General features: G+C 46.1%; 1 protein-coding gene across 37 annotated transcripts in view; it reads left to right on the top strand.

Annotated features, from left to right (window-relative positions):
- The window catches only part of Plekha5 (pleckstrin homology domain containing A5), a 172107-nt gene that overhangs the window by 140828 nt on the left and 7409 nt on the right, over positions 1–23870 (top strand). For 9 of the 37 annotated variants that reach the window (XM_040743463.1, XM_040743470.1, XM_040743481.1 and 6 more), the window contains 13 exons: positions 1320–1355; positions 1853–1915; positions 2706–2786; positions 2919–3068; positions 5868–5969; positions 7652–7763; positions 9346–9395; positions 10301–10489; positions 11732–11852; positions 15445–15557; positions 17571–17780; positions 21517–21657; positions 22018–22142. In XM_040743463.1, coding sequence (XP_040599397.1) covers positions 1320–1355; positions 1853–1915; positions 2706–2786; positions 2919–3068; positions 5868–5969; positions 7652–7763; positions 9346–9395; positions 10301–10489; positions 11732–11852; positions 15445–15557; positions 17571–17780; positions 21517–21657; positions 22018–22142 — 1493 coding nt within the window. Of the gene's footprint in view, positions 1–1319; positions 1356–1852; positions 1916–2705; positions 2787–2918; positions 3069–5867; positions 5970–7651; positions 7764–9345; positions 9396–10300; positions 10490–11731; positions 11853–15444; positions 15558–17570; positions 17781–21516; positions 21658–22017; positions 22143–23870 lie in introns of those variants that run through there. The other 28 variants (XM_040743478.1, XM_040743486.1, XM_040743494.1 and 25 more) reach the window with 10 other exon arrangements.

Genomic DNA, 23870 nt, shown 5'->3' on the forward strand with positions numbered 1-23870 from the left:
AGTGGACACTTTTGGTGCTATGGCAGCTGATATGAAAACTGAGTCCTAAATGACTCTTAAATAAAAACAACAGCAGGGCCGTAAACAGTCACCATAAGTCCTTTTAGCAGACTGGTGCTCTTCTCTTTGGTCCTTGGGCACAGGATCCATAACCTAGTTGTAGCACACTCTGCTAGCTGCTTTCACAGGTCATGGGTTAGTAAAGCTGCTTTGCATTGAACTTTAAATATGAAGCAAAATGTGCCTTTAAGTCTTCAGTGTAAAAACTAATTTTGGCCTCTTCCAGGCGGGATCATGAATAGAAGCATTGTAAAACTCACTCTTTGTCCCTTTTTCAGGGAAAGGTGTAAATGCTTCCTTGGATCCAGGTGCTTTGGTCTAGAAAAACAGGACATCTATGAGGATGCTATTGGCTGAACTTTACCTACAATAGTAAACAAGTGTTCTTTTACCATCAAATTCATTTTTCATGTAATATTCATTTGTATAAAACTTTGGTCTAATGATCATTCTGCATACCTTAAATAGTTACAGTTCATTTGCATGAGGTATGTGAAGTAAAGTCATAAGATGAAATATGTAATTCCAGGATTTATGTGTATGTTTGGAATGCTTGAATTTTTAACCTTTTGATTTCCACATTTCTAGATCCATTTAGTGTTCTCTGCTGATGTTTTAAAACTGTAACAGTCAAGCATATATTTATAGAGGGGAAATATAATCAAACACACTCTTAAGGATTTGTATACGTATATAATATTTAGCTCCACAACTAGATTATATTGGGGAGTGTTACTCCTGAACCGACAGTGAGTGAAAATGTGCCATTTAGTAAACAGACAATACGGTTCAGCTCAATTTTGCTTAATGTGTTTTTGTTGCTGTCTAGCAGTCAATATAAAATCAAAAGACAGTGAAATGATGCGTGCAGAGGCTGTGGTGTGCTCTGGGTATGACTGACTGAGATGGCTGTGGAACCCTTGGTAAGCACAGTCAGAAACGAGATTCATGTGGCAAACACTATTAGAAGAGCATTAAAAGATTTTCAGTCATGGAAAAGTAATTCCTGACGAGGCCGGAAGTACTGTGTGCTCTGTTTTAGAGTGCTTGGTAACCACGCATGAGGCATTGGGTTTGGTTCCCAGTACTAGAAACGTAACAATTGCTGTTAACAGTCGCATGCAAATGCTTTCAGTCACAAGTATAAACCTTCTGCAATTGGTTTATTCATAACTTACTTACTCATAACTCAGTTTTATGAGGTGCCAAGTGATTTTCTCTTTGCAATTAAACCCGCCCTTTTCCTCATTATCTTTTAGTTCTTAAGACAGAAGAACCAGATAAGTCTCTATTGTGTATGTGTGTTTAAATTGCATATATGTATACGGTGTGTCACAGGTCCTGCTAATGCGGTTTTGCTAAGATGTGTTGATTTGAGTGCACACACTGAGTGTGTGTATGCGCTGTGACAGATGCTCTCCCTGGACATGCTGATGCAAACATTTGGTTCAGCGCAACTGCTATAGTAGTGTTTGTCCATTTTCCATCAAAGTAATGTTTGTCTTTACGGTGGAAAATGGAAGGTGCTATCTTAATTTTGTTTGGCCAGCTTATTGTTTGACCAGCTTATGTTGGCATCTTTCTTATGTATCTTGCGTATTGTATCAATGCTAAGTGTTTCTCTACTTTTGTGACGGTGTGTGCTTGAGTTAAATTTCTAGAAGTATAAAAATCATTAAAATCCCGCTTGTCATGCCGTCCTTTTGACAGAATTTTAAAGTGTTCGCTATAGACTATATGTATTACTTAAATATGATTTTTAAAGTTTCTCTGTGGCATTTTTTTCTTATAGCTGTCACAAGATGAATGTAGAGGCACATTATACAAATACAGACCCGAAGAAGTAGATATTGATGTAAGTATCTCTGACCACCAGAACTCTCTTTGTAGACCAGGCTGACTTTGAACTCGGAGAGGTCCTCCTGCCTCTGCCTCTGAAGCACCAGGATTAAAGGCGTGCACCACGGAAGCCCAACTACTATTAAGAACTTTTAAAGATAAAGCCAGGAAGTGTGTTGGTACATTCCTGCCTAGCCGAGGCAGAAGGCAGGAGGATTTGAGGAAGTTCCAGGCCAGCCTAGCCGAGGAGACTTTGTCTCAAATACACAAATAGACAATAAATAGATAAATGGTTTGCGCTGGCACTGTAGCTTGGCAGTAGAGCTTGTGCTTAGCATTCCTGGGACTCTGAGCTCCATCAGTTATGGTGGCGTGTGCCTGTAGTCTAAGGTGGCATCCGTGATTGTTAAGAGTGTTTTGAGGTATGTGAGCTGGAAAGCACACTAAGACTGTTTCTCTCCGTGTGTTTAAGTATTTGACTGCTCTTACTTTTTTTTTTTTTTGAAGAAGGGTCTCAGTGTGTAGACTAGGGTGTAACATGAAAAAACCTGCCTGCCTCTGTCTCCAGAGATTGAAGGCATGTGCCACATTCCATGCCCAAAACCTTTTACTTTAGGTAGTTCTCATTGAAATAAAAATGCCCTGGGCGGAGGAGGGTGGGTTGTATGGAATAAAGAATTTCAATTAAAAGACTAAATTAATCTTTACAAAGTTCTACTAGATATCTGTGACTGTTTTAAATGGCTCCCTTCCCCCTATCACAGGAAAGGCTTTGCATTTCTAACAACGGACGTCTTCTCTTCTAGGCCAAATTAAGCAGATTGTGTGAACAGGACAAAGTGGTCCGGGCCCTGGAGGAGAAGCTGCAGCAGCTGCACAAGGAGAAAGTAGGGCCATTACCTTTCCTATGTACGGTCGGCGTTGCCGCCTGTGCCGATTGTGAGGCCGCGGGGAGCCAGAGTAAAAGGAATTAAGTCAGTGGTGCAGAACATTCAGTGTCGTCCTCTCTACTCCAACAGTACACGCTTGAGCAGGCCTTGCTGTCCGCCAGCCAAGAGATAGAGATGCATGCAGATAACCCCGCCGCCATCCAGTCTGTGGTGCTGCAGAGGGATGACCTGCAAAGCGGGCTGCTCAGCACCTGTCGGGAGCTCTCCCGAGCCACCGCTGTGAGTACTTGGCCTTCCCTAGAAGCCTCCTGGCATCAGGACCTGGTGCCACAGTGCCGCGGGGCGGTCACTGGGGTCAGGGCCTGCCTGGTAGCAGACTGTATTCAGGGTCAGCAGTGCGACTTAGTGAGAGCCTTTCTCAGAAGAGGAAGAGGTGTGGCCATTTGGTCAGTGGTAGAGCCAGGCCTGGTGCCACGCCCTGTGATCCAAGAACTCAGAGAGCCAGGTTTAGAGGCCGCACTCTGTCTCAAAAAAAAAAAAAAAAGTCATTTAAAATGGGTGTGATGGCACACGCCTTTAACCCACCAGCACTCCAGGAGGCCAACCATGGCCACATCGTGAGACCCTATCTCAAAAAACAAAAACAACAAATATTACAGTCTTTTGACTTTTCTCAATGTTTTTAGCTGGTCTGTCTCTAAAATTGTTATCACAGCAGATGTTAAGCCAAATATGGTGTCACACCCCGCCATACTGTCCAGGCAGAATTACTAGAGCATTAAGGCCAGCCTGTTGCTGCACTGTGAGATCTTATAGCTACAAAAAGAGAAAGAAAGATTAATTCTTGTTGGCATACTTGTGTTTAGGGACATGAAAACAAGGGGCAGCCTTTTTCTATAATTCGAGCCTTTATGAGATGGATATCCACTGAGAGAAGTATCCTGCTTTCTGTGAATTAGGCAAATGGGGAGTCTCTTTTTTTTTCCTTTTAGTTTTTGAGGCAAGGTCATAAGAAAAAATTCTGTTTTGTTTTTTTTTTTTTTGGTTTTTCGAGACATGGTTTCTCTGTATTGTTTTGGAGGCTGTCTTGGAACTATTGGAACTAGCTCTGTAGACCAGGCTGGCCTCGAACTCACAGAGATCCTCCTGCCTCTGCCTCCCGAGTGCTGGGATTAAAGGCGTGCGCCACCAACGCCCGGCTCATAAGAAAAAAATTCTTAAGTATGTTAAAATGTATTTCATTAGCCAGGCGGTGGTGGCACACACCTTCAGTCCCAGCACTCGGGAGGCAGAGGCAGGCGAATCTGTGTGAGTTCGAGGTACCCACGTAGACCACGAGAAGGTGCTGGATTCCCTGGAGGTGAAGTGACAAGCAGTCGGGAGCTGCCTGGCATGGGTGCTGGGAACTGAACTCGGGTCCTCTGCAGAGGCAACAAGCCCTGGTGACCATGGAGCCTTCCTTTCAGGGACATTGACCCAAGTCCCTGCATACACCTGGCAGGCGCTCCACCACCACACACTCCTCAGCCTCTTGTTTTTTTTTTTTTTTTTTTTAAACAGGACCTACCTAAGTTACCAGGAAGCCCTGCTTCTAACTCAGCCTTCTGACAGCAGGGGCTGCAGTCATGTGTTGCCAAGCACGGCTTTTTTACGTTTTTCAGCGTACACCAGGTGTGGTGAGGCACGAGGCGCATACTTACAATCCCAGCACTGGCGGCCGAGACAGGGGGATCATTTCAAGATCAAGTCCAGCCAGAGTTAAGGAGCTGGAGAGATGGCTCAGTGGTTAAGAGTGCTTACTGGGGGCTGGAGAGATGGGTCGGGGTTGAGAGCCCTGGCTCTTCCAGAGGACCTAGGTTTAATGCCCAGCACCTACATGGCCACTCACAGCTGTCTGTAACTCCAGTTCCAGGGGATCCAGCATCTTCACCCAGACACACATGCAGGCAGAGTACCAACACACATAAATAAAATGGATAATTTATTTAAAAAACAAAAAACGAGCATTTGCTTCTCTTCTTCCCAATGGCCTCACTTGGTTCCCAGCACCCATGTCAGGTAGCTCGCACCTGTAACTCCAGCACCCATGTAGTGGTTCGCAGACATGCATGACTCCATTTCCCAGGGACCTGATGCCCTTTCCCAACCCTGCGGGCACCGGGAGTTCATGCAGTGCGCATGCATGCCTGCAAGCAAGTGAACGCCCACACGCATTAAGTAAATCAGTCTTAACAAGTGCTCTAAAGACACAAGGCTGGGCTGTTAGAGCCTAGGCTCACAACCACAACACAAGAAAACAAAGGACACCAACGCTGGAGAGGAAATAAGGAACTTTACCCACACTGGTGAGGTTGTACACGGCTGGGCGAATGTCAGGTTCCTGAACACAGGGCCGAAGAGACGGCTTCACTATCCCAGGGTCCAGGTTCAGTTCCTAGCATCCCTGTGGGGTGGTTCCCATCTGTCTGTAGCAGCAGCTCCAGGGGATGTGATGAGTTCTTCTGACCTCCAGGGGCATCCACTCACACGCGCTTACCCCCACACACACACAGCGTTAAAAATAAAATGAATCAGCAGATGGTCCAGCCATACCATTGTATCCCAGCTATATCTCCCCAGAAACACTGTTCATCCAGGGCTACTACCAACAGCCACAAGAGCTAAGCAAGGGAACCAGCCTACGGGTGCATAATCCAATAAATATGGTGTTTTTTAATAGGGATTTTTTGCAGCCATAAAAAAATTAAATAATGACTTTTGCAGAAAAAATAGATGGAAGTGAAGGAGATACATTGCATTAAATAAAATAAGCCAGACTCTGAAATGACACCGCGTGCTTTCTCTGAATGAATTGAGCCTTGGAAAAGAGGAAACCATAGACAGGAATGAGTTCTAACAACTTCTGTTTCTGTGCTGGAGGCATAACTCAATAAAACACTTGCTTACCATGTTCTTGGCTTCATTCTGCCAAGAGATTTTTTTCCCCAGTAAGCCGTACAATTTTCTGAAATCTTGCGAGGTTTTAAGTATACAGGAAAACATGGGTCCCCTTTAAAATAATGACTCTTTTGACTGTAGGAGCTGGAACGAGCCTGGAGAGAGTATGACAAGTTAGAATATGACGTGACTGTCACCAGGAACCAGATGCAGGAGCAGCTTGACCGCCTTGGGGAAGTGCAGGTAGGACAGGCGGTCTGCCCTCGGTGAACTTCTGTAGCCTTAGCGGGTTCATACACACCCAAGTGTCCTCGGTGACAGGGTTCTGACTCTCCTACAGAGTGCGTCTCCTTAAAGCCTTTGCATTGTACTGAGCCCTGATAAACCCTGAAGTACTTCTGATTCGTGGTGTTTAGCGTAGTTCCCTCAGGCGCTGTGCTCCCTCAGGCGCTGTGCTCCCTCAGGCGCTGTGCTCCCTGTACCTAGCTCAGCTCTCTCAGCACTCACCTCAGCTCTCAGCACTTCTGTAAGTGTGACTTGTGCAGACTCTTTCACAAGTCACTCTGAATTGTTCATTGTGTGCATTGTTTTTCTCTTGTGTCGCTCTTGTAGCTCTTGCAGATGCTGGGGTCACAAATGTGCCCCGCCAACCCTATTTATCAAATGATGTTTGTTTTTAAATATTTTCCTTGGGGATGGAGTGATGACTCAGCACTTTAGAGCACTGGCTGCTCTTCCAGAGCAGCACTGGATCCCTGGGCGAAGGGTTACAGGTGGCTAAGTGCTGTTCAGTGTGGAGTCTCTGAAAATATTATTTCCCTGCAAGGGTCACAGAGTTGCAACAAGTCTTGAAATTGTATGACTTTTAGCCAAAAGGCATGATATCCAGAGTAGAGTAAAAGTTGTAATTGAACATTTGTATTGCAAACACATGTATTTATTTCTGTCAGCCTAGTGGTTTTATGTTCTCGAATTTAGGAAGTAGCACAGGATATGTCCCATTCCCTTCAGTGAATCATGAAACCCCAAATAGCGTCAGGCCTGTATAGTAAGGATGGGAGGAGGTGATCCTGGGCAGAGAAATACTAAGTATCAGCTGTACCATTGAACTGCTCTGGGCTACACCTGCAGCGTCAACAAACTAGCAACTGTAACAGATCAAGCAGTTACACAACAGCTACCCCTCCTTTAATCCAGTGGGGTGGGGGGTTGTGCTGAGGGTGTTTGCATGCGGGCGAGCACACTGCCTACCAGGCGAGCACACTGCCTACCACTGAGCTGCAGCCCACTGTGCCTGTGTATTGGAAACTAGTGAAAATGGACCCGTAGGCAAGGGAGCCAGTCGAGAACCTTTTGTGGCTTTCCTTCTCTCCCCAGAGACTTGTTTTTGTCTTGTTTTAACTAAGGAATGGTAAGTTTTTGTTCTCTTTTCATTTTCAATTTGTAGTCCCTTCTAAGAGTGTGCTTTTCTGGGATCACAAATTACACTTCAACGTGTACAGTAACACACTTATGTCAGGGAAATTATGTTTTGCTCTTTGCACTTTAATTTTTATCTTCGCAACGTCATGGGCTCATGTGTATTATCCTTAATACCCTGCGGGCGCAATCCTCTGTGACTCTCTTTTTATCATATAATTAGACATAACTGACTTTTTTTCCTAACTTATTGTTGAATTAGTTATTTTCCTGTCACTGTGATAGGAAACCATGACAGAAAGCACTTGGGGAAAAAGAGTCTATACTTTTCTCACAGTTGCACGGGGAGAGAGCTCGTCATAGTGGAAAAGGCATGGCAGCAAGAGCTGGGGGCTGGCCTGCCATCCCGAAGGGGAGAGTGAGGGCTGGGAGGGAAAGTTCCCTCCTTCCCGTGCAGCCCCTCTAGCAAGGCCCCACCGCACTGACCTGTCCGTCTTTACTGATAGAGTGAATCGGCAGGGATCCAACGGGCACAGATCCAGAAAGAACTTTGGAGAATTCAAGATGTCATGGAGGGGCTGAGCAAACACAAACAGCAAAGAGGCTCCTCAGAAACAGGTGGGTCAGCTGTGAGCGTGCGTGTGTGCATGTGTGCGTGCGTGCGTGCGTGTGTGTGTGTGTGCGCGTGCGTGCATGTGTGTGTGTGTGTGTGTGTGTGTGTGTGTGTGTGCTCGAGTGCGTGCATGCTCATCTAACTGGAAAGACATGGCCAAATCTGTCATCTTAACAGAGTTTGTGCTCGGAAAACAGTCACTCTGTGCCATTGAATGGGTACATAAGTTAATAAACTAGAGGCAGTAGTTTTGGCAGCCACAGCCTTGTCGTGTGTATGTGATACTGACTTGTTCAGCTTTAGCAACAGGGAAGGTGATCCAACACCTCTTTTTCCTCTTGCTCTCTACCTTTCTAAGACTTTTATTTACTCTGAACGTTTCACGCATGTACACGGAGTATCTTGAGCATACTCCCCAGCTCCCCTCACAACTGTCCACACCACCTTCGTGTCTTTTCTTGTTTCCAGCCGCTGGGTCCAGTGTCTGCTGCTGTTGGTGTGCTGACTGCTCTCGTTGGCTCCCCCCTCAATGTGATCATAGCTGCCTGTGACATTGTACTCATTAACTGTGCTTTATCCTTTTCCATACTGGTGAACACGTGCAATTTCTGGAGTACTATTGGTACTGTCTGTAAGTCCTTCTGTTAACAGGCATCATCAGGCATGCAACAGAACATACTTGGTGGTACCCACTGGGTTCCACAGTGTGAAAAATTAGTGCACACCCCATTCTAAAGGATTGTTCTTCTCAAAGAGCACTGTCTATACCAACAATGCTTGAGGGAACCTAGCTTCACATGTCCTTTCTTTTCTGTTTTTAAGATTTTGTTTATATATTTATGTTTGTCTGTGTAACTTACATCCATGGAAGCCAGAAGGAGGCACCAGATCCCCCAGAACTGGAGTTTTACAGAAGGGGTCTGGGAATCCAGCAGTGCTCTTGACCAGTGAGCTGTCTCTCCAGCCCCACATACCATTTCTTACCATTAATGTTTAGAGCAGGTGTTGGCAGTACACACCTTTAATCCCAGCACCCAGGAGGCATAAGCAGGCAGATCTCTGTGGATTTGAAGCCAGCCTGGTCGACAAAGAGAAAGTTCCTGGACAGCTAGTGCTACAGAGAAACCCTGTGTCTAAAAACCAAAAAGGAAAAAAGAAACGAAAGAAATTGAAGGCTAACATCCATAATCCTAGCCCCAGGGAAGCTGAGGTCAGGGTATTGCATTGAGTTTGAGGCCAGCCTAAGTTAGTGGCAGGTAAGCTTACGCTCAGTAGCAAAACCCTGGGGGACAGGGGCAAGAATGTGAAGACCTCACATAAGTAAGTGAAGCCAGGCCGGTGAGGTGGTGCAGCAGGTAAGGACACTGGCTGCCAGGCCTGGAGGCGGGGCGAAGGGACAGAGCCCACTTCCGAAAGTCGTCCTCTGACTTCCGCAGGTGCATCCTGACACACGTGTGCACACACGCACACAAAATAAATACATTTGAGTTAACATTTTCAAACAAAGTAAGCCACCCGAGATGATTGTTCTTGTGGGTTTAGAAAGGTGTTCTGAGTGTAAGTAGTTACGTTTTCTAATTTCTCCAGTAGGTCTGGCAGGATCAAAGCCTTTCTCAGCGGTTAAGTACAGAAGCGAGGTAAGTTTGGTTTGTTTTTCTTGCTGGCTGTAAATGTTAACAAGTGAAATTAAAACAGTTTAAGTCTTCTCTATTCAAGAAATAAATATTTTTTAGCCTGCCTGGGGTGGTGGTGCATACCTGTAACCCTAGTACTCGGGAGGTTGAGGCAGGAGGATGGCTTATTTGCGGCCAGCCTGGGCTGTGTAGCATGACTCTGTCTCAGGAAGAAGAAGAAGAAAAAAATAGAAACGTCTTCTAAGTATATTTAGGTCATGTTAATCTTGAAATGTTACTGACTTAGTATTTTGGTGTCGTAGTAATTTGTAACATGATTTTTCTTCCTTAAATGCAAAAATCAAATTAGTGACTGCTTTTCATCTATTAGAGCTTTAACATCATTGTGCCTTTTCTGAGTAATGTGAATATCTATCATGGCTTCTTATATTTGATGACGTTTATGTGATGGTTGGTAGATAAAGTTGGCTTGGTCATGCATGCCATAGAGAAATTATAACAACAAAGAGATACTGTCAACCTAACCGAAAAAAGTCTGGTCTTGAGTGTTGTTTAAAGAGTCAAAAAGAAATTCTTTTCTTTTTTTTTTCTCTCAAAATCATCAAAAATATATAATAGTAAGATTTTTTTTTTTAGCCAGCTTTTTTCCTCCTGATGTTGCAGTGAAGTACAGTAATTTCATAGCAATTTGTCTGGGTGGGTAAAGCTACCCTGTAAGTGTAGGAGAAAGGACTTAAAACCCCATTATTTTCTACCATGTAAAATTGCTTTGGTGTTTCAATGTGAGACTTTTGGCTTGGCAGTGTCCCTTTAATTATGTTAAAGTAACTTTAAGTTAATGAAAACAGTTTAGAAATGCTTAATCCAATCTGCTTGTCTAAATAAGGTGACTATTCTACAATCTTTAGGAAGAGGAAGTAGTCCCACCTCGGCCTCCACTTCCTCGGTCTTATGACTTTACAGAGCAGCCTCCCATAATCCCCCCTCTGCCCAGTGATAGCAGCTCCTTGCTCTGTTATAGCAGGGGCCCCGTGCATCTGCCTGAAGAAAAGAAGATGCATCAAGTTCAAGGATATCCAAGAAATGGATCTCACTGTGTAAGTGGCTGGGCCAGCCACAAAGTGACTTTCCATACCCACTCACTTTTGAAGATTAGTTTATTTCATACTCCAGCTTGTTTTTGCTATAACTCCATTTTTTGAGCTCGTGCTTTTTCGTTTGCATATAGCATTACCCTTTGTTTTTCCAGTTGACATTTTATCATTCTGCTTTTTCATATTCTCATAATTTTAATATTTCATTATTCATAAATTGGTTACTTTGCACATTCTGATCAGCCCATAGTTTAAACTTGCCACTTCAGAGTGTTGGGGGCGAACAGAGCGTTCAGATCAGAAAAATAGCAGCGCGAGTGGGGCGTGGGCAGTGCAGGAAACCATGCAAGGATGTAGCAAAGAGCAGGGCTCGCTGGGATTGAAAACGAGGGCTTCTGTGAGCTAAACTGTGAGATCAAGTCCAGCCTCAGCAAGACCCCCGTCTCCAAAGGAAAAACAAGAAAAATGGAACTTAGATAATTGTGAGAAATACAAAGTATTCTCTGCCAGGACTTTAGTTTGGGATAAACCTTACTGAGACTTACTCCTAAATGAAAACGTATGATTGTATGATTATTTTTAGACCTTAGCTTGACCATGGTAAAAATGTGGCTTTAGGCCAGGGATGCTGGCACCTATCTGTCATCGCCTCTCTCAGAGAGACAGGTGCAGGAGAGTAATGACCAAACCCACCAACCTTGTCTCTATGAGACTGGCCTCCAAAGGATGTCTTTGGTAATAAAGTCCATGCAGGAACTAGGTTGGCTCAGGGTTAAGAACACCTGCTGCCCTACAGATGACCCCAGGTTTGGTTCTCTGTACCCACACAGCGATGCACAACACCTAGAATGGCAGTTCCAGGAATCCAGCGCATTTCCATGGTGTTCCTAGAATCATGCAGCCAAAGCACTAATATACGTAAAATAAATAAGTCTTTAGAGTGCAAGGCCCTTGGTTCAATCCCTGTGCACAGAAGAAAACAGACTTTGTCCCTGGGAATACTCTGAAATTCAAAATAGGAAATTTTATTAACTAAAAATCTTCCTAAGAGGAAAAAATAAACTTTGAATTATTCCTCCTACTGAGTTTTCATGTAACGTATATGTGTTATATATATTATCACAGTTGGACCCAGGACCTTGCACATGCTAGGCTGCTAGCAGTGAGCCTCCTTCCTAGTTGAGGTGCACAGTGCACAGGGAACGTGTAGCTTTTGTTGTTGCAATCACATGTCTTCCATTCAAGGGTCCAGATTATAGACTGTACAAGAGTGAACCAGAGTTGACCACAGTGGCAGAAGTTGATGAATCTAACGGAGAAGAAAAGTCGGAACCGGCTTCTGAGACGGAAGCTCCAGTTGTCAAAGGTCAGTGTTCCGTATTGTATCGCCCTCTGTGTTACTTTGTTCTCAGATACAGTGTTCTATATTGTATCGCCCTCTGTGTTACTTTGTTCTCAGATACAGTGTTCCCTATTGTATCGCCCTCTGGGTTACTTTGTTCTCAGATACAGTGTTCCGTTTTGTATCGCCCTCTGTGTTACTTTGTTCTCAGATACTGTGGTGTACGTTTGTGCCCAGTACATTAGTCCACACTCTCACATCCGAAATCTTTGGGATCTCTGTTTCCCAATTAAAACATGTTTTGAGCCTGTGTGAGTTAGAGGTCAGTGTGGTCTACGTGGTGAACTCGAGGTCAGCCTCGACCCTGTCTTGGAGAAGGAGGGAAAGAGGGATGGAGGGAGGGAGGGAAGGGAGGAAGGAAAGAAAGAAAGACATGCTTTGACCCAGACATGCTAACACACACCTACAGGAGGATTGCTATGAGTTTGTGACCAACTAGGGCTACTTAGCATGACTTTGTCTCAAAAAAGTAAAGGGGACAGAGAATTTGCTCAGTGCTTAAGAGCACTCATAGGTGTTGAAGATCTGGGTTCAACTCTCAACACCTACATGGCAGCTCACGTGTAGTAATATATTAAGTCAAGCTTTAATAAATCATGAATAATAGATCACTATACTCACACCATCTGTAACTCCAGTTCCAGGGGATTCAAACTCTCTTCAGACTTCTAATGGTGCCAGGCACACACATGGTACACATACAAACATATACATTAAATCAATAAGTCTAAAAAGATGTATTTCTAAAGAAATTGAAATAAAGTAAGAAGAACCAGAAACGTTTAGGCAAAAGAGTCACTATTGGGCATGTTGTAATGGCTCAGTGATTAAGAGTGCTTGCTGTTCTCCAGAGGACCTGAGTTCGGTACCCAGCACCCACATCAAGCAACTCACAACCACCTGTAATTCCAGCTCCAGGAGATTCCAACATCCTCTTCTGGCCTCCAAGAGCACTGGCAAGTGCACATGTGTGTGTGCACGCATGTGCGTGTGTACGTGCACACTCAAGCCACAGCAAACAACTTTGTCTTGTCCAGCTGATTGACAGGCCATTAGGATTGCTTCTTACAGGGAGGGCGGCCATATGCCATGCATAGTTCTTTACCAGAGAGCCTATGACCACATTTAGATTTAGGTGGTGGTGTTGGAGACTTTCTACGCAGGATGTCGTACCTCTGCCTGAGTCTTCATTCTCAGGCCAATAATCATGGCCCTGCGGTTGCAGTTTTTGCTTTTACCAGCTGCTGCTTAGGAGGGCGGCTCATGCGCATGTAGACATATCACAAAAGTACCCTTTCGCTCTTCCTCCCCCCCTCCCCCCCAGTGCTGGGGCTGGAATCCAGGATATCAGGCGTGCTATGCAAGACTGTTCCACTCCGGATCTTCACCAAACTCTGGTCTCATTTGAAGACGTTTGATGGGCTTTTGCATGAAGGAAATCAGAAGTATCAAACTGCATTATAACACACAGTTTTTCTTTCTTTTGTTTTAATGTTTTCTGTTGTGTGCATCCGTGCATGCATGTCAAGGCTTGTGTCTGAAGGTCAGAGAACAACCTTGGATGCTGATCCTCACTTTAGGGACAAAGTCTCTTGGTTTTCTCTTTGTTTCTTTGTCTGTTTGTTTGTTTTTTCTGCTGTGTGTGCAAGGCTCATTGGTCCGGGAGTGTCTGGGGAATTCCCTTGCGTTGGCCCCTCATCTCTGCACAGAAGTGCTGAGATTACAGCTGTGCACATGGCATCCGGCATGTGTACCTCTTGTGGAGGTCACAGGACAACTTTGTAGAATCAGTTCATTCCTTCAACTTCTCTGTGGGTTCCAGGGATTGAGGTCAGGTCACCAGGTTTGCACAGCAAGCACTTTTATCCTGAACTATGTGCCCTCCTGCCCCTCCTTTTCTTTGACATAGAGTTTCAGTCTAGCCCAGGTGGCCTGGGATTCAAATGGAGCTGGCCACCCCCTCTTTTTCTGCTGCAGGCATTTATTTTGCCGCAGGGAGAGTGATGGCTTTTTTCTGCAAACCCTCAAACCTTTGCTTTGTCACCACTTTGAGATCCCTGTCTGTTGATAAGGAAACAGTAGGCGGGTTAGAGTTCTGCAGAGTTTGCTGTGGACAGGGGCTGAGAGAGAGATGTTCCCGGTAGTCAGGTCTCACTGCCGCTCTGCAGCGGTGGCGGAAGCTGGAATAGGGTAGAAGCAGCTGCTGGCGACCCCTGAGTGTGCGGGTTAGTGAGTGCTGAACGGGCATCTGACCTTGAGACAGGAGGGGAGGCCCTGCGTCCTGGCCTCCACAGCCCAGGAGTTCAGCAGCCTGGGCAAGGTGCTGGGGGATGGGTCGCACGGCTGCTGCTGTCTGCAGGACAGCACCTGTGGGTGGCCTCTGCATGATCTGCATGTGGACTTTGCAGCCCTGTGGTTTTCCCTCAGATGCGGTTGGTTTTCACACTTGCAGAGACAGACACACTAGAATTGTCACTAAGGTGCTTGGCTTTGGTCTTGAACACCTCACTGCCTTGTCGTCCTCAGCTTCTCTTGCTCCCTGTCCTCTTCCTGGGGACTGCCTCACCTTTCCAGCCCCTGGAATGGGCTCAAATTCACATTGCACCAGGTCTGCGCCAGGCTGGCCTTCGTGTGGATTGGAAATGCTAGGATGAATTACGCTTCGTTTTATTTTGCTCTTGTTTGGATCTGGCAGTACTGGATGGGACCTCAGGCAGGCTTGGCAGGTACTTTACTGAGCTTATTCCCATGTGTGATCCAGGCGTCCCCGGAGCCCAGGGGAATCAGATTCCTCTGGAACTGGAGTTACAGGTGGTTGTGAGCCATCTGATACACGTGCAGGGATGATGCTAATCATCCCACTTACATTCCTAGAATAAACCCCAGTTACAGTGCTGTTGGCAACAAACACATCTCTCGTTCCCACATTAAGATTCCTTTATTCTGGACCACACGTATGTGACACACATGGAGGAACACACATTCAGGTTACTGCTCTGTCAGAGAACCTGAGTTTGGTTCCCAGCACCCATGCCAAGCAACTCGCCATCACCCATAACTTCAGAGGCAAGGGATCTGATGCCTCTGGTCTCCATGAAACTCACCTGAACTCACACAGACACGCACAGTTAAAAGTATAATGAATTAATATTTTTAGGATGTATTTTTCTTTATGTTTTCATGAATGTATGTCTCATACACGTGGGTGCCCTCGGAGATCAAAATAAGAGGTGGCGTCCCTTACAGCTGTCCATGCCGGCGGTTATGAGCTGCCTGGCTCAAGGCTGAGAACCAAACTCTAGTCCTCCATAGCAACAGCACACACTCTTCGCTGCTGGGCCAGCTCTCCAGCCCCAGCCTTTGCAAGTGGCAGATCTGTCCGATTGTGCACCCGGAGCTGGTGTGGTCTGGTGTCAGGCAGAGCTCTGTTTGTGGATTAGACGCAGTCCCAACCCAGCAGAAACCCATAAACCACAAAAGCCTAGTGAAGTGCTTCAGAAGGACACCGTGCCGTGTGACAAGGGCTCTGTGGGGCTTACACTGCCTTCTCTTTCAGGTTCCCACTTTCCCGTTGGAGTTCCTGTGAGAACGAAGTCGCCCACGCCCGAGTCCTCGACAATAGCTTCCTACGTGACCTTGAGGAAGACGAAGAAGGTGGAGCTAAGAACGGTACAGAGATGAGCACCAGGCTCTGTCCTGCTGCTGCAAGCTGTCCGTTTGCAGACCTCTGTTAGAAACATCGCCCTCCTTAGATTTCTCCACAGTTAGAACGTCAGCACCTCAGGGCACAGCCCACCAGCCCCAGCATAAGTCTTAGTCCACAGGGTGGCTATACAGTGAGACCCTGTCCTTAAAAAAAAAACAAAAAACATAACGCAAGCATGGTGGTACCTGCTTGTAATCCTACCTTCTCGGGAGTCGGCAGTGTGCCTTGAGTTTGAGGCCAGCCTGGACTACCTAAGACCCTGTCTCAAAATCCCCTCCCCTAAAATAGAAAGAATTGTGAGAGAAAACTAACAGCTATGCATCAGTATTAATGTGGTGGCCGTGGTGCTGAAATACAGGGTTAGAGGTAGTATTTCTGTAGTTTCATTGTCAACTATAAATATTTTAGGGTGCCTCAAATGTAAAACACTCCTGCTTCTGCTTTCTGTACGTGTGTGTGTGTGTGTGTGTGTGTGTGAGTGTGTGTGTGTGTGTGTGTTGGGTATAAACGTGTGTGCGTGCTTGCATGCATGTAGAGGCCAGAGATCCAGACTCGGTCCTCATGCTTGCACAGATGCTCACACATCAGGCACCACCTCTCCGCCATAGAACCATCTTTTCAAAGTAGCATTGGAGTTTAATAAGATAGTTTTATGTTTTGGAGTTTTTTATGGTTTTTGTTTTTCTTTTTTTTTATGACAGGGTTTCTCTGTGTAGCCCTGGCTGACCTGGAACTAGTTCTATAGACCAGGCTGGCCCCAAACTCAGAGATCCACCTGTTTCTACCTCCCATGTGCTGGGATTCCACCACCGCCCAGGTTCAGTGGGGTTAGTAAAATGGTTTGTCAATTTGGAGCTTGCGGGTTGAGAGATGGAAGCACTCAGAGGGAAAGACGGCGATGGCTGAGCTTAGGCTCTAGGATAGTCGCCCTGTGGGTGTCTCAGCTGTGGGTTACAGTGGGGTGAGGTGATTTGTGCAGTGCTGAGACCCGAGCCCTGGGCCTGTGCAGCGAGGCCAGCACTGCCACAGGCCGTGTCCCAATCCTGCTGTTTGTTGCTGCTGGTTTTCTTTTGGTTTCCTATATCTCAGGTAGCTGAGTGAGGCTGGCCTCAGACTCCCGAGTGCTGGATGATATGCCTCAACCGTGTCTTTTAATTTTAAACCAAGACAGCAGGACCCTGTCTGCGTTCTTCTATCTGTTTCTGTATTCGTAGCCCCCGTCTCATTCCCTCCGTCACTGCCCATGTCAGGACCAGGCAGTCACTTAAGGTGCCCTCTGATGTCCCCTATGAACATTCACATCTCCACTTCTGACTTCTTTTTTTTTTTTTTTGGTTTTTCGAGACAGGGTTTCTCTGTGGCTTTGGAGGCTGTCCTGGAACTCGCTCTGTAGACCAGGCTGGCCTCGAACTCACAGAGATCCTCCTGCCTCTGCCTCCCGAGTGCTGGGATTAAAGGCGTGCGCCACCAACGCCCGGCTTCCACTTCTGACTTCTGAAAGTAAAAATAAGTAACTGTACAGATAAAAATCTTTCCTTCATGATGTTTTTCAGAAGTGTTTGTTTTTGAGATGGCTTCTCCTATAAGCCAGTCTTGCTTTGAGGTCTGAGAAGCAGAGGATGACTTGCTCCTTCTGAGTCTTCCCATCACTGGGCTGGGTTTAGGAACAGGGAATCCAATTCATGGCCTAACACGTGCTGTGCAAGCACTGTACCAACTGAAGGACATCTCCTGCATGCGTGCGTGGGTGAGTGAGTGCGTGAGTGCCTGCGTGCATGCATGAGTGAGTGAGTGTGTGAGTGCCTGTGTGAGTGTGTGAGTGCCTGCGTGAGTGAGTGAGTGAGTGTGTACGTAAGTGTGTAAGTGAGTGTGTGCGTGCATGTGTGAGTGTTGAGTGTGTGAGTGTGTGTATGCATGAGCGTTATCTATGCGTGTGTGCATGATGTGTGCATTCACAGACTTATTTTTGTCTTAAGGAAAGACCTAGAAGTGCAGTGGAGCAGCTCTGTCTGGCTGAAAGTACTCGGCCTAGGATGACCGTGGAAGAGCAAATGGAGAGAATACGGAGACACCAGCAGGCCTGCCTGAGGGAGAAGAAGAGGGGGCTGAATGTCATCAGTGCTTCAGACCAGTCCCCCTTCCAAAGTCCTTCGAGTGTGAGGGATAACCCTTTGAGGGTTACTCAGGTATGCTGACTTCTGATCGAATTGCTTCTGGTTATTCTTATATATTCGTCCTTTCTAGTTGTTCATTAAGAAAAACGACTTACTTAGTCTGCTGCAAAGGAAGGAGCCAGCCTGGCAGTAACAGAGGCACACTGGCCATTTTCCTGTTGTTCTGGCTAATTAAGTAGTCATCAGGAAACTACATCCCTTGAACTCATTCTGTAGTCTAAGTAGGCCCTTATCTCCCCTCTAGCCAAGATTACAAACTTTTATCACAGGACCTGGCTAAGGTCATAGGAAAAGCTGGTGGCAGATTTATCTTTGAGCCATCAGCTCACAAAAGATGACAGAGACTTACTGTTAATTATGAAAGCTCGGCCCATAGCTTAGCTTGTCCGTCTAGTCTTACAACGTAAAGTAACCCATTTCTATTAAGCTGTGTTCTCTCCCATGGCTTCTCACCTCTCTTCCCTCTTGTACTTCCTGTTTCCTCTCTGTGTCGTATGGTGACTCTCCCTCAGCTAGATTCACATCTCTGTCTCTGTCTCTGTCTGTCTGTCTCCTTCCCTCCCTCCCTCCCTCCCCCCCCCCCTCTCTCTCTCTCCCAGAAGTCCCACCTTACCTCTTCCTGTCTAGCTATTGACCACTTAGCTCTTCAGTAAACCAATCAGAAGGTGCCGGCAAAGACACTTGTTTACAGCGTATGAAGATTATTCCATACCACTCACCTTTATTTATTTGTGCATGTGTGTATCTGTGTGGGTGTGCATACCACAGCACACACGGAGAGGACAACCTGCAGGAGTTGGTTGTCTCTCTCCAGCTGGGCTGCAGGGACTGAACTCGGGCTGTCAGGCTTGGCAGCTAGCTCCCGTACCCACTGAGCCATTTCTGGCTAGTTTCTCTTTGATCCCTGGTATTTGCATTGAGACTGAGATGTGTAACTGTGACTGTCTTGGAACCCTATGTAGCCCAGGCTGGACTCCAAGCTTTAGCAGTCCTCCTCCCTCTGCTCCCAAGTGTTAGGGTTACAGGCATAAGCCACCCCACCTACCCTCTTTATGTTTTCCCTTGTTTTTAGTCAGGGGTGGCAGGGATACACAAGTCTCTCCCCAAATAACTCAAAATGACTTTGAGCCCCCTGTCTGTTGCCCCTATTTTAAACTCTGCTAGCATCCACTCTTAAAAAGAAAAGTTTATTTTCAGACAGAGTCTCGATAATTGTCCATGTGCCCTTGATCTGACCCTGCAGCCTGCAGAGGGGCTGGGTCCCAAGCAGGCACCATCATGACCGCTTCAGCTGAGTTTTACAGACATAGACTTAGATTTTTGATAGGTTTTAATAGTTCTACCATAGAGATAGCTGTTTTATATTATTACAATAATAAGCTGTTGTGGCTTATTAAAATGAAGATAGCCCTGAACTCAAGAGAGGAAAGCCGATGGGTAGTGGTGTCATGCCTTTAATCCCAGTACTTGGGGGGGCAGAGAGGTGGATCTCTGTGAGTTCAAGGCCAGCCTAGTCTGCAAAGCAAGTTCCAGGACAGCCAGGGCTACACAGAGAAACCCTGTGTCAAAAACACAAAAGAGGGAGGGGTGGGAGCCAGCATAGTTAGTGGTTGCACTGCGGCTCTACTCTTTCAGCTGTAAGCTGATGATATAACATGACCTGTTTGCCTCAGAGAGTTACCTTGCAGAGTTCCCAACAAATGAAAAATGCCACGCAGGACGGGCCCTGTCCTAGCTGACTTTTCAGTGTGGTAAACACCAGAACCAATGACAACCTCGGGGGAAAAGGGTTTGCTTGGCTTGCAGTCCATCATTGAGGAGAGCCATGGCAGGAATTGAGGGCAAGGCCTTGAAGTATAAACCATAGGGGGCAGGGGGCAGGCTAGAGAAATGGTCAGAGGCTAAGAGCATTAACTATTCGTCCAGGGGTGCTGAGTTCAATTCCCAGCAACCACATGGTGGCTCACAACCATGTGTAGTAAGAACTGGTGCCCTCTTCTGGTGTGCAGGCCAACATGCAGACAGAACACTGTATACATAATAATTATAATAAGGAGGGAGGAAAGAAGCCATGGGAGATGGTGCCTGCTGGTTTGCTCTCCCTAGCTTCTGCTCAGGGAGAGTGTCTTGTACAACTCAGGACCCCAATACCTGGGGGTGGCCCTACCTGCAGTGGGCTAGACACTCCTGTGTCAGCTAGCAATGAAGAAAATGATCCAGGAGCCAGTCTGATGGAGGCGGTTCCTCAACTGAGATACCTTCAGATACCTCTAGGCTCTGTCAGGTTGACAGCTGAGATTAGCTTGCAAGTGAGTGCCGTAGGATGCCCTGGATCTAAACCCCAGCACTACCAAGCTGTCTGTCTGCACCATGACTTAACAAAATCTATCTTGTAGCAAGAAAGGTTGTCCTTATTCTGCCACCTTGCACTTGTCAGCCTCAGCAGTGGGGACAGTCACCATCCATCTGTGTCAGTTGTCCATTGCCCGTGCTCCCTGGGTGACGTGTACCACCGTGCGGAGCCTGAGACATGGCTGCAAGGCTCCCTTGCCTAGTCCACCTCTTCTTCCATCCAGTAAGAGCAGACTGCTCGAAGGCATTAGACTCTGACAGCCGACCATGGCACACTTTACAAGGTGTAAAATGGGTGATTTTAAAAGAAAGGGAAGGAGAAAAATATACATTCCCTTAATTGATCTTTTTTATTTTAGAAAATTTCCTTGTAAAACTCTGGTTTATTTTCCCAATTAATGCCTGTTATCTGTAAAGCATACACAGGTGCACAGTACCAGTGTAAAGATGCTTTAGGAACCAAACAGGAGGAAAGCCGGGTGTGGTAGTGCAATCCAGTAATCCCAGCACTTAGGAGACTGAATCCAGGGAATGCCTTGCGTTGAGTTAAGCTGGAGGACAGTCTGGACTGACTAATGACACCCTTCTCAAAACAAGCTAGGGTGTTAGTGGCCCACGCCTTTAGTCCCAGTACTTGGGAGGCAGAGGGAGGCAGGCAGATCTCTGTGAGTTCAAGGCCAGTCTGCTCTGCAGAATGAGTTCCAGGACAGGCTCCAAACCAAAGCTACAGAGAAACCCTGTCTCAAAAAGCAAAAAAAACAAACCAAAAAAAAGTACTGAGCCAGGTAATGGTGGCATATGCTTTTAACCCCAGCATTTGGGGGGGTAAAGGCAGGTGGATCTCTGATCTCTGAGTTCCAGGACGTCAAGGGCTACACATAGAAACCTTGTCAAAAAAAAAAAAAAAAAACAGTTCTTGAAAGATGGCTCTTCTGTCATGTGGGCACTCATACATAAAATATAAATAAATGAAATTTAAAAACAGAAACAAGGAAGCAGGAATACAGCAGAGATGGGTCAGAGGTTAAGAGAACTGCTGTTCTTCCTGAAATCCCAGGTTCAGTACCCAGCACCTACATCACACAGTTCACAACCACCTGTAACTCCAGTTCCAGAGGATCCAACACCTCTTCTGGTTCCACAGGACACATAAATAATAAAAACAGAGCTAGGCAGTACTAGCAGAGGATCACAGTTTCCCCACCAACCTGGGCTACATAGCAAATCCATCTATAATCCTACCCTCTCATGAAGCCAAGGCAAGAGACTCACTACAAATTCTGGCCAGCCTGAGCTACGTAGTGAGTTGTGGGCCAGCCTGGAATGAGACCCTGACTCAAAGCAAAACCAGAAAAGGTAGGTACATGAATAAAAATGTCATCTGTCTTTTGGGCAGACTCTAAGGAGGGATGAAAGTGTTAAGGAACTAGACCCCATCCACAGAGAAAATGACGGAAAGCCAGACCATGAAACCCCAGCAGCAGAAGCCGTTCTACTGGAAGACGCTGGACCCCAGAAGGTGGACCTTGGCAGAAAGGTAGAAGTGGCAGCTATGGCAGGGTGGTGGGGCGCTTGGAAGATGAGACCAGGGGAGCTGAGGAGGGCTTTCAGTGAGAGAGCTCTAAATCTCAGTGAGATGATAAATCTTCTTTAATTTGATTGATGGATTCAGTGCATAAAAATACCACCCGATGGCTACCTCAGCAAAGTGTATCATCTCTTTGTATAAATGACTTCATGCATTCTAACAGGAAATAATGTTAATATTCTTAATATACTTAAATGAAGACTTATTCACAAGTATTTGTGGTAGTGTATAATCAGTGTGATCATTTCACCTTTACTGGCATGAAATATAACAAGAATGCTCTGAAAAGCTCTTTTTCTTACTTTGCAGCTTAAAAGAACTGAAAGTATTTTTTATGAAATGCTCTTCACACCTGAGCCAAATGGGATGATTTCTGAAGGAGTCATGGATGCAGAAAAGCATAAAGATCAGGCACTGGAAGATGTTCCGTGCAGGTAAGAGCTAAAGAAGAAAGGAGTCGACTCTTCAGAAAAACCGTGGGGCTCTTTCTTATGATTTGTTTATTTTTATATGTGAGTGTTTTGCCTGAATTGTATGTATGGACACCATGTATGTATAGTGCCCACCAACGCCGGTACTGGATTTAACAGATGATTGTGACAGACCCCATGTTCTCTGCAAGATCAGCCAGTGCTGATACTGCTAAGCCACCTCCGAGCTCCGCTGTGTGATTCTCTAGTAACAGGGAGCTAAGCTAGGTGCAGCTGTGCTCAGCACTCAGGAGGCAGAGGCAGAGGCAGGTGGATCTCTGAGTTCGAGCCCAGACTGGTCACAGAGTGAGTTCCAGGACAACCAGGGTTACACAGGGAACCTGTCTCAAAAACAAAACAAATGCCTGGTCGGTGGTGGTGCATGCCTTTAATCCCAGCACTAGGAGGCAGAGGCAGACGGAACTCTGTGAGTTTAATACCAGCCTGGTCTGCAGAGCAAGTTCCAGCACAGCCAGAGTTATACAGAGAAATCCTGTCTCAAAAAAAAACAAAAACAAAGCTAGCTTCTGGATCCGAAGTGGACTTACAGGTCTAAAGAAATGAGTTAATTGTTTGCTTTACAAACACAAGGACATGTGTTCAGATCCCTTGTATGCACATAAAAACTAGGGCAGTGATGCACACCTGTGCCATGGAAAGCTGTGCAGAGACAGCGAGTCCCGGAAGCTCTTGCACCAGCCAGTGTAGTCAATGCAAGAGGTCTGGGTGCATTGAAGAGACCCCGGCTCAGAAAATGTAAGGGGGAGCAGCCGAGGAAGACACCACTACCCCTGACCTCCACACACCTGCATGTACACACAAATGTGCACATTCATGCACCACACACACACACACACACACATATACACATTAAGATGCTATCCGGTGAGGGCTGCAGAGATGGCTCAGTAGTTCAGAACACTGTCTGCTCTTCCAGAGGACCCAGGTTCAATTCCCAGCACCCACATAGCAGCTCACAACTGTCTATTCCTGTTCAGAGTCCCAGGGTACCCAACAACCAAGGCAAAACACCAGTGCACATAAAACAAAGTAAATAATTTTTTTTAAATGATGCTATCTGGCAACACAGTGAATACAGATCTTTCAGGATCCCAATCGAACAATCCTAACGTAGCATTATAAGAGATTCAGGAAAGTTTTGGAGTACAGACTCGATAAATAATGGTGTTAAAGTATTAAACATACATGCTAGGGGCTGGAGAGATGGCTCCACAGTTAATAGCACCAGCCACTCTTTATGAAGGACTCAGGTTGGATTCCCATAATGTACATGGTGGCTCGCAGCTGTTTTTAACTCCTCTTCCGGGGAAATCTGATGCCCTCTTGTGGGCACTGAGTGTACTGCACATGCATGTGGTGTGCAGACATATACAAAGATAAAATACTCATATACATAGAGTGAAAATTTAAAACAAAAATGTTGGTTTAGGGAGTGAGGGGTTCATCTGAGGTGTAGTTAGAAGACAGTGGTAGAGTGGGCAACTCCTAAGGCTGAATACACGGCCTTCGTAGATGATTTGCTCCGGTCTTTTTATAAGAAAGTAGCATTATTACGAGAAAAACATTCAGAGTTATTAAACATAGGTGGTGGCATCTCTTCTTTATGAGTGGTGTGTCTGCTTGTTAGGAGAGGGCCTGGGGCAGCCCAGGCTGGCCTCGCACTCCCTGTGA

This window comes from Mesocricetus auratus, unplaced genomic scaffold, assembly GCF_017639785.1.
Source record: "Mesocricetus auratus isolate SY011 unplaced genomic scaffold, BCM_Maur_2.0 Super-Scaffold_100001, whole genome shotgun sequence".
NCBI lineage: Eukaryota > Metazoa > Chordata > Mammalia > Rodentia > Cricetidae > Mesocricetus > Mesocricetus auratus.